Source organism: Benincasa hispida, unplaced genomic scaffold (assembly GCF_027475165.1).
Source record: "Benincasa hispida cultivar pf3 unplaced genomic scaffold, pf3_genome.v1.1 HicScf276, whole genome shotgun sequence".
NCBI classification, from domain to species: Eukaryota; Viridiplantae; Streptophyta; class Magnoliopsida; order Cucurbitales; family Cucurbitaceae; genus Benincasa; species Benincasa hispida.
Genome location: NW_028326356.1, coordinates 1 through 15,741, shown reverse-complemented (window position 1 = coordinate 15,741; position 15,741 = coordinate 1). Strand labels below are relative to the sequence as shown.

Here is a 15,741-nt window from a genome sequence, read left to right as displayed (position 1 = left end):
TTTGTGATGGAGAGTTTCTCCGCATGCGATCGTCTATGTGGTGGTTTGGCCTCCGCATTTGCATCCACTTCTTGCATTAGCTACAAAAATAGAACATTGAACGCATAATAACACATAATAATGGGTCAGTCGAGATTCATCATGCTAAACATCGCAAGCTCATTTTCTCATGAATTCCTAACATAATTACCGCATATTCTTCTCAACAACCCTCATAATTCTAAATAAAAGGCCTAAGATGACATGCATTTCTGCATGTCATCACCTGGCTCTGATACCAATTGAAGGAAATCGGATCCGGGATTTCCATGAGCAACGAAAATAAGATAATTCCAAATCACATTCATGAATGAATATTACATTTATAGTCGTCTACAAAAACATGTGGTTATACAATTAATAAAGAAATTACAGCATGAAAACTCAAATGAACAAAGAGAAAACTCTACGAACATTTGAAGATGCGTCTCCACGCTCCTTTCGCATGACCGCTTTAACAATAGCAACCTCGAATGCTCGATCTACACAACTACAACACAACATGAACACTTTGCGCTCGTCCTCAACGATCGCCTCGGTCACGACCTTCTCAGCAACACGAACGACCTCCACAGAACCTCGACAGTGTCGAGTTGTGTATGACACCACCAAGAAGGCTACCTTGGTAGTCTCGGTGTGAGAATCTAGAGGGTGGGCTATGTTCAGACTTGGTATGAGGCAGACGAAGGAGGAAACACCAATCATATACACGATTGGGCAAGTGAGAGATGGCAGAGACCTATCGTATAGGTTAATGCCCAATCATTTAGCTAAGGCTATGCGATCGTCTAGTAAAAGCTATGCGATCATTTAGCTCATCGTTTATCTCGATCTATCGCCTACAGACACTACACGATCGTTTACCTTGGGTAAGTGATTGTCTAACAAAAGCTATGCGATCATTTGGTAAATATTGTACAATCGTTTAACTCACCACTGCACGATCATTTAGCTAGCCCAAGCTGTCGTTTAGTAAATCTATGTTTACTTGACAATTCCGTGAGATTCTTTTTACCGAGAGAAATCTCAAAAAACTTTTCAACAGTTACTAAAATTAGGAAACCATTTTCTTTTATCTCACGGTTACCATGAATTCAATAACCACCCACTCAATTGGTTATTAAAGAAAAAAATTAATTATCCAATAATTAATATTATTATAAATATAAATGATAACCAACTTATCATACTATATTTATAACCTATAGTTTTAATATTTCATCTCATGAAACATATAAACCATAGTTCTTTTTCTATTTGTTGGTACTTAATATAAATCTCATTTACATCAATCTTCTACTAGATGTATCTCATACATTATACCGATTATATCATATATAATCAAAATATCTCATGTCAATTTGAACATTTCAAATCAACACCAATAACTGATCCTCAACTGAATCTATTGAGCTACCAAGGGGACCTTATGAACCTATAGCTCGAAGCTTTAAAGGTACGTGAATAACTGACTAAACTCTTTAGTCACGGGATCCACCATAACTGCCAGGCACTCCCCTAAAGACCGACAGCTGAACTCTCCTTACTACAGATATATTATGTGTCCATCTTAATCAATCAGCAGTGCGACAACCCTTCACAGATCGCTTGTAAGTACAACTGGGCCAAAAATCGTTATGCCCTTGTAGTTACATTTATCTCTTTAAGTACCACTGGTTTCTCTAATGAACATAAGTCATAGTCCTACTATGACTGAGTCTCCTCTTCCAAAGAGAAGTTGTGGCCACTATGTTCAAGCCCCAGAATCAGCCCTTAAGGAAACAATCTCTCTACTTATCCCTACTTCGGAAAAGAAATGAATTCCATCTTGTGGATTGAGTTCCCAGCTCCCAGATCAGACAAGTCCCCTAAAAGGTAGGCATGTTGAGTTGGCAACCTGGCCACTCTCACCCATATTAATCAAAGGACCGCCCTCAAAGGCATGAGTTCCCAAAACACTCAAGATTGAGGTCATGTCACCTATGGTCGTTTAGGTGAGATGCAAGTCTCTAGTATCAACGACGTTATATACAGAGTCTAGTCATCTCGTGGTCCAGATCTTATACAAACTTTTTGTATAGGACACCCTCGCTCGCACGTCTCCACATGAATGGTTAGGATGTACCATCTGTAGTAGTTTACAACACTTGTAAATCTCCATAAAGCGGGTCGTATCCATAGTGTCATCAGGATCAGGTATCCCACCTTAATCCTTATACTACAGACCTATTTAGGTTATCACGTAAGGCATGATTCACTTGTATAACACATATACATGCTTAAGTTCACATAAGATAACCAAGGAGCTTTATTTATTGGATATGAGTAAATGCAGAATTAAATAACATTTATTTTATTCAGTAAACAATGTATATCTTTACAAAACAACGAGACTTCGGGAGAATTAGGACACCAATCCCAACACTTAAAACCTATAAATACCCTCTGAGGTTCACATTTCATTCCATAACTCAAAAATTTCTTGAAAAATACTCAAGAAGAAAGTGATTAGAGGAATTTTTGAGTGACCATGCATTGAGGAGCTCACCTATGCCTTGAAGAGAAGCCAACCTTGCATTCAACTTGTCTGTGAGGAGCAACCTTGCGTTCAACAGTGCTGGAGGAAACCCAACCCTATGTCCAACAGCTATATTTTCCAATCTAAAGGTTTAGTATAGTATCTATTGGGTTGGTAAGTTAGGTTTGGGGTTAAGATAATATTCTAAGATTATTTTAACCCTAAACATGGGATTCTAAGTTGATTATTGGGTTAATATAGGCTCGGGATTTAGGAGAAATATAAGGTATAGTAGATTTGAAAACCCTTTTCCCGGTAAATTGTGAGTGGTTCTACTTTCTATGTCTTTGTGAATTTATATGTTATATATATTTATATATATATATAATTACAAGTATGGTTTAAAAATGCATGGCATGATCGGGAAATATGTTTGCTTGTGATTTTCTGATACTATGACTATTTTCTGGAATTGTGTGGATGCATGTATTTGATTGGAAACTAGAACTGTACTCGGGATAAATTGTTAGCATATCTCGTGGACATCTGGCTGCGATTGTCAGCATACCCGAGTAAGTCTAGCAGGATATTATCGATATGTGCACATTCGATGGCTTGTGCTGGGTATTGGAACTACGTCCTTGAATTTATGGTTGGTTGAAACATTGCATTTATGGAGAAACATATGATCATGCCAACATCTTCTCAATTACCAGACTGAGATCATTCATACTTTAATGTGATCCTGTGATTAATTTTCTATGCAAATATTTTCCAAAACGAATTTTGAAAACAAAACCTATTTTCAGCATACCACCGACTGAGCTTTCCCAGCTCATGTTTTCCAAATGTTTTGTTCTCCTGCTCAGATAGTAGAAGTAGAGCGTTACGAAGTGCTACTAAACGGTAGAGTTTGTCGGCAGATTGATTGCGAAAATCATTTCGTCCTAGAGCTTATGTTAGGATTTTTGGATATGGTGATACAATGTCTAAAATTGTGAACCAGTATGAACATTGATGTATTCTTAATGAAATAAATTCCTTTTAAAACGTTTTCGGCTTTGGGATGTGGTTGGTAAGTATAAGGTAAAGGATAGAAGGTATTACAAAAAGGTAATGTCTGCTACCTTTACACCTTTTTTGGGCGAGAGGTAAGCTCGGGAGGGGATGTGACATAATACATAGATCAAATGGGATAGTTCCAAATGTCTCCCTTATCGACAACCCAAAACTACAATAGAAGAACTATCCCATATCGATTATGTACAATGGGTATTTTGTTAATATAGTTGCACAGGATTAGAAGGACCAAGATTCATGATGCACAAATACTGAAAGAATATAAACACGTATTAATAGAGTCAATTCTATAACAATGTCCTTTACATAACAAATTCAATTACATAGAAAGTTCAATTACATAACAAATTCTATTACATGAAAAAGTCATTAATGGCCCGAAGAGGAAGCACCTAATGTACATTATGGACAAGTACATTTGTTATGTCCTTCTCCCTTGTAAATTATACATCAAACTTTTTGGCTATCCTCTTTCCAATCCATTTGATTATGAATTCACATACTTTTTGGTCGACCATGTTCTCTTAGTAAGTCAGCATTTGGATAAACTTTTGTAAATGTTAATTTTGGCCAATAATCTAGATGTTGTATTAGATGGAAGCGACCTTTATAACATCACTTAAAATGGGACAATTTGTAGCATTCATCAATAAGAGATAAGTATATCAAACGCATGTAATTACGAAGTGTAATTACATGAGAGCATGAAATCTTGAATGACTGCCATTTATTACAAGAACAAGCCCATTCTTTCAAGCTCGCGACTTGTGTGTTGGCCGTTATAGGGAGAAATCATATTTAAGCAGTGTTTGGATTTGTGCAGATGCTCGTTTTTCCAAGCTTTTAAGCTTTTTCATGGCATATTCTATATATATGTCCCACGATCGAGTGCATCGATTATCTCTTGTCTTCGACGTTCAAGATATAGTATTTTGCGATTGAATGTTTGCCTAACCAAAGAAGTAATCGGTAACATTCTAGCACCTTTGAAAACCTCATTCACACATTCAACTACATTGTTTATCATCCACCCATAGTGGTACCCATTATCATATTATTGTGTCCAATTTTTCAAGTCAATAACCAAAGAAGAATGCCTTCATGTTTATAAGAAATCAAGCAAATATCATTTCATTTGGTAACATATTCATGCAATGCCTACAAAAACCATGACCAACTAGACGAGTTTTCTCCTTCAATAATAGCAAAAGCATAGGGAAATATATGCCCGTTTGCATCAATAGATAAAGCGGTCAATAATTTTCCCTTATACTTTCCACAAAGATGAATTTCATCAATCTGAATTAATGGCCTACAATATTTGAACCCTTCTCTTGCAAGACCGAAAGACCAGAAAAATCGACCAAGAATAAACATACCTAGCACATCAGACGAAAGAAAATACCAATTTGATTGTGTTCCAGGATTGTAATGCACAACAACACTCAACCAATATGGAAGCTCTGAATATGATTTCTCCCAATCACCAAACACAACAATCAATGCTTTCTCTTTGCTTGTCATGCACCCATAATTAACATTATACTCATATTGTTTTCTAATTGCTTCTTGGAATAAGGCCACAGGAATCCCATGATCAACTTTAATCATATTTTGAATTTCAACACTCATAAAATTCGAATCAAGTAATGAATATCCAATGTCAATTTTGAGTACAAACATGAGTACTTCCCTTTAAGTCTAGTAATTTCAAACATCCCATGAGTTTTTACGTCGATGAGTCCATAACCTCCAATCACAACCATCCTTCCATTGTTTGCATTTCATATACCAAATATCTTGGTTCAATTCTACTATGAAAATCTAATAGTGTTCTGTCAAGCAGTACTTTTTTTACAGCTAGTTGTAGATCTTCTTTAGTATCAAATAACATTCCTTTTTGTATTAAACTAGAATTATCTACACATCTACTCTTTTCCTTCAACGTTGATCCTTATTCACAGATTGAATTAGTAATGTCCCAATCTATTTGGGTGAACACCTCTGACGGTACTAACTCATTTACATGTTTTGCACTTCCATCGTTTCCAAATAATTCATCAAGTTTGACATCAATATCACCGTCCCCAGTATTTCTAGGTTCAAGAATTACTAAATCATTAGGACGCAACGACATATTTACTCAAATGTTTACAACTATTATAGTTGATAAAATATTAGTCTAACTTAATAGGTTTAATACTAACAGTCTAATCCAACATTTATCTAAAAGATAATCCAAACTCAAATTCAAGATCAATCCAAAAATTTTTCTTAAAAAAATCATAAACCTACAGCCAAGTCTAAACTCAAATTCAAGATCAGCTCAATTCTTTTTTAAAAAAAAAAAAAAAAAAATCAAACAAACTATAACCTAAACAATCCAAAATAACTACCAAGCCACTTCCCAAAATAATAAACTACAAAAACAAAAATCCAAATTTTCAAGTCCAAACCCAAAAAAATCCAGAAAATAAATGTTAAATCCAATCTAACAGTCATAAAATATGAAATCTTAGAAAAACAGCTTTTACACACTAGATATCCCACGTTTTAAACAAAACTAGTTCAAATCTATAATTTTTCATGCATACATCTAAAAAAAATACTAGATCTATGGATAAACAAGCCACAGCCTCATATATTGGAGAAAAAAATATTTATGGTTGATGGCGACATGGAGAAAGGCGGACAATGAAGCGAACGGTGGATGATGGATGGCGGTTGGCGGTGGGGTGGGGTAGAGAGGAAGAAAGACAAATGTTGGAAATGAGGAAGGAACTTATTGGAGAAGGAAGGGTGGGGTTTTTGGGACCACTAACCCATGTACTCGGTACCGAGTTAAAAAGTCATGGCCTTGGTCCACGATTATGTGGTTAAAGTTGCATGTCAGTCATGTGGCAGTCGTATGATAGGTCAGCGTCAGGTCAACAGCTGATTCACATGATGTGGAAGGAAGTCGTGGACCCCATCCACAATTTGGGTTGAATCGTGGACTGGGTACACAATTTATCTACAATCGTGTACTGGGTCCATGATTTCACTACCCAATTTTTGTCAATTATTTTAGTCGAACCACATTTTTGTCAATAATTATTAAAATAACATTATTTTTTTAAAAAAAAAATCAAGTTTGAGGGAAAAAAATATTTTTATTGTAAATATTATGATAATAGATACCCATTAGATGCTCATACTTAGTGTCCATTGGCTATATGTCATGCCCCCATTTCCCAAATTGTTGTCCATGTGTCTCAACGTTATACATTATTAATGTCCATGTAATTCACCTTATACTTGCTAAATTGCCTATAAATAGTTGCATTTGGTGGGATTTGGTAGATACACATACATTAGGTAAAAGTCCATGAAAATTGGAGAAAGTGGAGAATTTAGAGAAATTTCTTATTTTATATTTTTTTAATTTATATATTATGTTTAATTTATTTTAGTATTATATTTTAATGGTATCCGTATTCTCGTTGTACTGCTCGAGTTCACAACACGTTATTAGCACGAGCTCCTATCATTTTTCTTGCTAAAGGTAGGTCCTAAAGGTATGTTGGTTTTTCTCTCTTCGTTATAATTAATAAATTAAAGTTGTTTTACATATTTGATATATATTAAATTTCTAATATAAATATAATATTTTGTAATAATGTTACTATGAATATATTATAAAATTATAATTTGTATCATTTGATATCAATGGTAATAGTTATTTGTTATTAGTGATTGATGCCAAAATACACCTGGATGCCATAAAAATGTGATCATTAGAAAACAAATTTTCTTCCTAAAGTTTGTCGTAAATAGATGCACTTAAGGTTCCAAAATTTTAGATCAATATGTTAGAGAAGACTCTACATTTTGAATATGCTTCTGCAGTAGTAATATCAAGAGAAGGGTTTTAAACAATATTCTGAACTAATTTCATGTTTTCTCGTGGCCAAACAAAACAAAGAATTATTAATAAAAATCATGAATCTCAACCATCTGGAACGACACCATTTCCTGAAGTGAATGCTGTGAATTTTAGTAATAATCGTGGTCGAAGTTGTGGTCATGGTCATGACTATGCTAGAGGAAGAAATAATTATTATTTTCGTGATGGTCGTTCTAATCATTCAAATTTCCAAAGAACCACACAAAATGATGATCACAAAGAAAAAAACTCCACGAGCTAAGAGTTCAAAAAGTGTTAAGAATAAATTCTTCCGATGCGAAATGACTAGCCATTGTCATATACTTGCCGTATGTTAAAACACTTAGTTGATCTTTATCAAACATTCTTAAAGGAAAAAGAGAAAAATGTGGAAGCAAATTTTGCACACCAGGATAATGACATATTTAACACATCTTATATGACAAATTTGGATGTGGCAGTGTTCAGTGTAAAGTAGGTATCGTTAATTCTATCTACCAAAAACAAATGAAATTTATTTAAACTCTAACTACAACTAGAACTAACACGTAGTAATAGTGGAAGTAAGAGGCCGATCCCAAGAGAACCATAAATAATTGGCCTAAAATTTGACTAACTAAGCAAAAGACAAGAATTGATATAGGAAATTTATTGATGAGAGAAATAAGAAAGAGATTGTGAGATAAAATTCAATGGAAATGAAATCTTGGGGATTTTATATAACTAGGCAATTCTATCATTGACTTAATAAGAAATCATGCAATTAAATTATTCAATAGCTCATTAAGAATAAATTCCTAATGCCCTAATTAGCTAATTTCACAATTAACCCTAATCTAGGTCTTAATTGCTTCCTAAAGAGATTTCACAACTAATCCCTAAATTGCATTGAACTCATGAGTTTTCTTAACTATTCCAATCTTGAAATCAAAAGACCGAAAATTCAAGATTGATTACATGAATGTTCTGAATTAATAGATTCTTTAAAGAAAAGAGGAAAAGAAGTCCACATTTTCTATCAAGACTACTAATTCTTTCAAAATACAATTTCCAATTTTGTTATAGAATCCATGTTATTTTTTGCATACAAAAAATTGATTAATCAATTCAATCTAATCAATTTTTTCTAGATCCAGTAAGGAACATTCAAAAGAAAGTTCAAGAAAAGTCTCAAGAAAATGCTCATTAATCCGTACACCAAGAAAAAGATTTATCTTACTCATGGAAGTTGAAGTTTTTTAAGCATTCCATTGATTGTTGCATATTGATACAAATTGAGTACAAAATCGACTCAATCTCACAGGAAAAATTACAAGAATCGCTCTTGGAAATCGAAATCTCTCTCTAAAAAAAGGGTTTTTCTACTTCTAATTTTAATTTTTTCTTCTCAAGAAAATGATGATTTTCCAAAAAATGATATCTCTCTTCTTCGTGAAAAATTGAACTCATTTATACTAATAGGAAGTCTTCGCGAAACGCATGGATGGATCACATCAAAATCCGGAAAGAAGACGAATGGCATCGAGTTTTTTTTTTAATACTCGCTCCTCGACACTCGACGGTCAATACTCGATCCTCGACGCTCGGGATGCTCTTTACTCGATTGCCTTAACTCGATGGAAAATGAATCAAACAAAACTCAATGACTCGATGGAAGATGGTTGAATACTCGATAGTTTTTACTAGATGCTATGTGACAGTATTCTGCTACATACTTGATGGTTGATGATCCAACAACCTTACTCGATACTCTCCTGAGTGTTTACTCGATTCTCTTCAATTTGTTGATTTTCTTGATCATTTTTAGTCTTTTTGGCACATTTATCTTGTAATGACTCCAAATCGCTTCGAGGATCGTTTAATCATATAAAATTAGCAATTAAAGCAAATAATCAATACAATTTTGGGGGAATTAACATAGAAAATATACATCCTTTAAAAACCTAACAAAACACCCCCAACTGAACTTTTGGTCGTCCCAAGCAAGTCTAAGCTAGAAATATGCATACAATCAAGCAAAAACATGTTTTTTTAAAAAAATTGTTTATTCAAAGTTTCATTATTTTATTGAAAATTGACAAATTCAAGTTGGTAAATTTTCATCTTCACATCCAAATGATCTATACATTCAGTGTTTAAGCACACAATGAATTGATTCTCCATCTCTTTTCTCAACAATCAAGGAAATGAGGTATAAGCAAAACATTTAGAAATTCAAGTTTTGCTTGCAGAAGGTTGAAAGCTTATTTTGAAAAAGAAAAGGTATTTTTCTTGCAAAATCATAAAGAAAAAGACTATCTAGTTTTTAGTTTACTTAAAAGCCTAAACTAATAAAAAGAGATATCCAACCTCAATTCCTCTTCACCCTACAGCCTAGTTACGGTCTATGATGTACCTATCTTGCATTGGATAGAGGCAATTCTAATACAAGGGTGCCTTTTTATATACTCACACACACCAAACATAATTGTTATTTCTTTTACTTAGAGGGATAACATCTACACTTGCACTATCGGAAACCTATCACTCTTTTCTCACGGGCCCTAACAGAAATACGATGAAGATAGCTCTTTCCACCTTTACTCATGCACACCCACGTTAGTGAAGGTTATGTTATTTTGTTATGTCAATTCGCAAGCTTGTTTCTCCTTTTTTTTTAGGAAATTTTTTTACACTAGGTCCTTTTTATTCCTCAATATCTAGATTTGCCTCTAAAATAAGATGTTTTACTACAAGAATTTTGGACTTTAATGTCGGTTGGAAAAAGTGAAACCGGATGTATAATGTCTGTTTTGTTTTTCTTAAAAAAGCAGATCTTTAATGTCGGTTTTAAATTGACATTGTAGGTATACCTTTAATGTCGGTTTAAAAGCGACATTAAAGATCCACTTTTCTTTTTTTTCTTTTTAAAAAAAACCCATTCCCCCCCATTTTTTCATTTCCCGCTTCACATCCCCCCCCTTTTTTTTCATTTATTTTCTAAACCCAATTTTCCTCATCAGCCACCTCCTCCCTCCCATTACCAATCACTGCACCTCGCCCCGCCGCTCGCCGTTCCTACTCGACACCATCTCATCGACTGCCGTCCCACGCCGCACTCTCAAATCTTGTCGTGGAAGATTTGAGGTTACGTTAATGATTTGCCGTGGAAGATTTGCTGTGGAAGATCATCTCATCAAGACAAAAATGATCTTAGATCTAGTCGTGGAAGATTTGTCGTTCTTCACACGTAGTATAGTAGATCTAGTCGTCTTCTTCTAGGAGATCCACCATCCATTCCGTCGAAGCCCAACCGTTCGTTCAGTTGTTGAAGGTACAAGCCCAGTCGTCCATTCAGTTGAAGTCGAGCCATCAAAGGTACAAGTCAATCATTGTAGCTCAGGTCCCTTTCGTCGTAGCCCAGTCGGTCATTGTGGCTCAGATCCTTATTCTTCCAACTCAGATCTATTTCATTCTTCGATCTCTGGGTTAGATCCATTCAAAGGTGAAATTTTCTTTGTTCCCACTCCATATTTCAATCTGAGTAGTAGCTTTCCAAATGTTTAACGCATATTATTATCTGTTTTTTTGTTGCTTAAATTTTTATGCTTGAAGTTTGAAGGGCACTGATTAATGGTTTTTATTTGTATGTTGTGCGGACGTTTAGGAGTGAATCTTAAGGTTTTTTTTTTCTGCTGGGTTTCTACTATTGCGGAAACAAATATTTGACAGAGAAGTTGGGGAGTTCTAATGGTGAACAATGTATTTTCACACAAATTACAGGTTATGGACAAGCACTTGAGCATTTTGGCAAAGCAACATATTGAGACACGTTTTGTAAAAATTAACGTTGAGAAAAGTCCATTTCTGACTTAGAAGTTGAAAATCGTTGTTCTTCCAACCCTTGCTCTAATCAAGAATGCAAAAGTAGATGACTATGTGGTATGTCCATTATGATAATACACCATTGATTACTGAATTATGGTTGTTTTTATTAACATTACCTTTCTCTCATGTGAATCCATCAGGTAGGATTTGATGAGCTTGGTGGAACTAACGAATTCAGCACAGAGGAATTGGAAGATAGATTGGCAAAATGTCAAGTCATCTTCCATGAAGGTGAATCATCCATAAATGCTTCAAAATCTAATGCACAAACCATGAGAAGTGTACGACAAAGTACGAGATCAGACTCATCAGATTCAGAATAAGTTAACATTTCAGGTGTTGGAGAGCTTACTGGTATGTCGTTCTGTTTTAAAATTTGAGAGTATTATCAATATCTGCAAGTTCGATTATGTCTTTACAATCATTCCATGAATGGCAGAAATGTGGCATTTTTGCTTGTGGCATTTTTGCTTGTATCAGTGCACTGAAGCACATTTTTACTTCATGATATCTCTAAAGTTCTTGCAGTTGCTGTTTATTAGGAAGATAAAGTTATAGGCTAGAGAAACATGAAATCATCTCGTGTACCGAATCATGTGGGGGAGTCTTTTTTGACTGAGCAGTTACATGTTTTGCGTTTAACCTGTAGTTTGTTATTTCCACCATTTTAAACCCCCCTCCCCTTCCCCAAGTGGTTGTTGTATATTTTCATATTTCAAATGAGTTTAAGGTGAAGAAAGAACTAGAGTTTCTCTTTGGCTATTTGATCCAGTTTATTTTAAATTTGGCTTAGATGTTCTAAATTTTTGTTCTCTGTTTCCTTTAGGGAGAAGTTTATTATCTTTCACTCCTTTATTGACCCGTGTTTCAGCTTGCATAAGATATGACAAAAGCTGACTACAGGTAGACTTCTGAAACATAAGCTGCTTACTTTAGAAGTTTAAAGGTTAAATTACAAATATCTCCAAGTTTGTGTCAAATAGTGCCTTAATCTCTAAAAAGTGTCTACTAGGTCTCTAACTTTCATTCTTGATTCTTGTATTTAATAAGTATCTAAACTTTAAAAGATTAAAAATAATTAATTCCTAAACATTTGATTTTATGTCTAATAAGTTCTCATGCATTCAATTATGTTGTGCTCATAAGTCATTGACCTATGCAATATTTATTTACATTCACGAACCTATTGGACATAAGATTGGAAGTTTAATGTTCTATTTGACATGCCAAACTCATAAGTGAAATATTAAGCTATATTTGGTACATAATCCCTCCTTTGAGGCTGGAGTTTAATCTCTCATTTCGGCTGTTGTTTTATTAAAATACTACCTCATTAGACAAAATTCAATTTTATGGCTAATAGATTCATCAATTTTAATAAAATGTTGAATGTCAGACATCTTATACATGAATAGTCGTTGCATCTGTGCTGATGTTTTTTAATCAACTGATGGCATAAGATGTATCATTAGGAGGAATTATCTCATTGCTTCTCGTTATCTGGATCTAAAAAACCAACCATACATAGTGTAAGGTCTATGGGTCCTCACATTAAAAAAGTATTGTAATAAAATAGTAAGAAGTCTAACGTGGTTATCAAATGGAGTCTTAACGTTTAAGCATTTCTGGGATTTCGAAGGACTTGTTTTTCTTCCTCATGTATTTTCACCTGTTCCTTGGTGCAATCAAAGACTAGACAGGAAAATGAAGTCTTAGTTTATACCATATTAATTAAATTCTTTAAGTAGTTCATTTATGAAAAGCATCAAAAGCTACATGTGTATTTTTTGAATTTTACTTAACAGGATCCAAAGTGGAAATGTTTCTTCTAATGTGCGAAGATATGATATATAAAGTTTTAGGATCAAATTATTGATATCAATGTCATGATTCGATTCCAAAGTATAGTGCTTTACTATTTGCCATGTGCTCCATTTAATTATGTTCTACTAAAGCTGCACTCTAGCCGATTGTTCCAATTATGTTCATTTGTATTCTCTCAATCTCTTCCTCTACCATATACTTTTAATGGTGTTGTTTGTGTATTCTTTTAGGTGTTTGGAAGGGGTGGGGAGGAGATGGATTTCTTGTTTGTTGCCAAGAAATCCATCTCCTCCCCACCCCTTCCAAACACCTAAAAAACACACAAAGAACACCATTAAAAGTATATGATAGAGGAAGAGATTGATAGAATACAAATGAACATAATTGGAACAACCGGCTAGAGTGCAGCTTTAGTAGAACATAATTGAATGAGCACATGGCAAACAATAAAGCACTATATATTGGAATCGAATCATGACATTGATATCAATAATTTGATCCTAAAACTTTATATATCATAGCTTCGCACATTAGAAGAAACATTTCCACTTTGGATCCTGTTAAGTAAAACTCCAAAAATACACATGTAGCTTTTGATGCTTTTCATAAATGAACTACTTAAAGAATTTAATTAATATGGTCTAAACTAAGACTTCATTTTTCCTGTCTAGTCTTTGATTGCACCAAGGAACAGGCGAAAATACATGAGGAAGAAAAAAAATTCCTTCGAAATCCTAGAAATGCTTAAACGTTAATACTCTATTTGATAACCACGTTAGTCTTCTTACTATTTTATTACAACACTTTTTTAATGTGAGGACCCATAGACCTTACACTGTGTATGGTTGGTTTTTTAGATCCAGATAACGAGAAGTAATGAGACAATTTCTCCCTAAGGATACATCTTATGCCATCAGTTGATTAAAAAACATCAGCATAGATGCAACAGCTATTCACATATAAGATTCCTGACATTTAACATTTTATTAAAATTGATGAATCTATTAGCTATAAAATTGAATTTTGTCTAATGAGGTAGTATTTTAATAAAACAACAGCCGAAATGGGAGATTAAACCTCCAACCTCAAAGGAGGGAGTGTGTACCAGATACAGCTTAATATTTCACTTATGAGTTTGGCATGTCAAATAGAACATTAAATTTCTAATCTTGTGTCTAATAGGTTCGCGAATGTAAATAAATATTGCATAGGTCAATGACTTATGAGCACATCATAATTGAATGCATGAGAACTTATTAGACATAAAATCAAATGTTTAGGAATTAATTACTTTTAGTCTTTTAAAATTTAGATACTTATTAAATACAAGAATCAAGAATGAAAGTTAGAGACCTAGTAGAATCTTTTTAGAGATTAAGGCACTATTTGACACAAACTTGGAGATATTTGTAATTTAACCTTTAAACTTCTAAAGTAATCAGCTTATGTTTCAAAAGTTCACTTGTAGTCAGCTTTTGTCATATCTTATGCAAGCTGAAACACAGGTCAATAAAGGAGTGAAAGATAATAAACATCTCCCTAAAGGAAATAGAGAACAAAAATTCAAAACATCTAAGCCAAATTTAAAATAAACTGGATCAAATAGCCAAAGAGAAACTCTAGTTCTTTCTTCACCTTAAACTCATTTGAAACATGAAAATATACAACAACCACTTGGGGAAGGGGAGGGGGGTTTAAGATGGCGGAAATAACAAACTACAGGTTAAACACAAAACATGCAACTGCTCAGTCAAAAAAGACTCCCCCACATGATTCGGTACACAAGATGATTTCATGTTTCTCTAGCCCATAACTTTATCTTCCTAATAAACAGCAACTGCAAGAACTTTAGAGTTATCATAAAGTAAAAATGTGCTTCAGTGCACTGATACAAGCAAAAATGCCACATTTTTGCCATTCATGGAATGATTGTAAAGACATAATCGAACTTGCAGATATTGATAATACTCTCAAATTTTAATACAAAACGACATACCAGTAAGCTCTCCAACACTTGAAATGTTAACTTATTCTGAATCTGATGAGTCTGGTCTCGTACTTTTTTGTACACTTCTCCTGGTTTGTGCACTAGATTTTGAAGCATTTATGGATGATTCACCTTCATGGAAGATGACTTGACATTTTGCCAATCTATCTTCCAATTCCTCTGTTTGCTGAATTCGTTAGTTCAACCAAAGCTCATCAAATCCTACCTGATTGGAATTCACATGAGAGAAAGGTAATGTTAAATAAAAACAACCATAATTCTGTAATCAATGGAATGGTGTATTATCATAATGGACATACCACATAGTCATCTACTTTTGCATTCTTGATTAGAGCAAGGGTTGGAAGAACAACGATTTTCAACTTCTAAGTCAGAAATGGACTTTTCTCAACGTTAATTTTTAACAAAAACGTGTCTAAATATGTGGCTTTGCCAAAATGCTCAAGTGCTTGTCCTATAACCTGTAATTTGTGTGAAAAT

At 34.1% G+C, this 15,741-nt stretch overlaps 1 protein-coding gene and 1 long non-coding RNA gene across 2 annotated transcripts; one reads left to right on the top strand and one right to left on the bottom strand.

Moving 5' to 3' along the window:
• Positions 1-4,795: 4,795 nt before the first annotated feature.
• On the bottom strand, positions 4,796-5,320 carry LOC150030358 (uncharacterized). Its single transcript, XM_090309802.1, has one exon. It carries the CDS (start codon positions 5,318-5,320, stop codon positions 4,796-4,798), a length of 525 nt encoding a protein of 174 aa, XP_090165928.1.
• A 5,261-nt stretch (positions 5,321-10,581) lies between these two features.
• On the top strand, positions 10,582-12,191 carry LOC120081062 (uncharacterized). The gene is made up of 3 exons (XR_016527055.1): positions 10,582-11,046; positions 11,325-11,483; positions 11,570-12,191. It is a non-coding gene; the product is annotated as an uncharacterized LOC120081062 (long non-coding RNA).
• Positions 12,192-15,741: the final 3,550 nt, after the last annotated feature.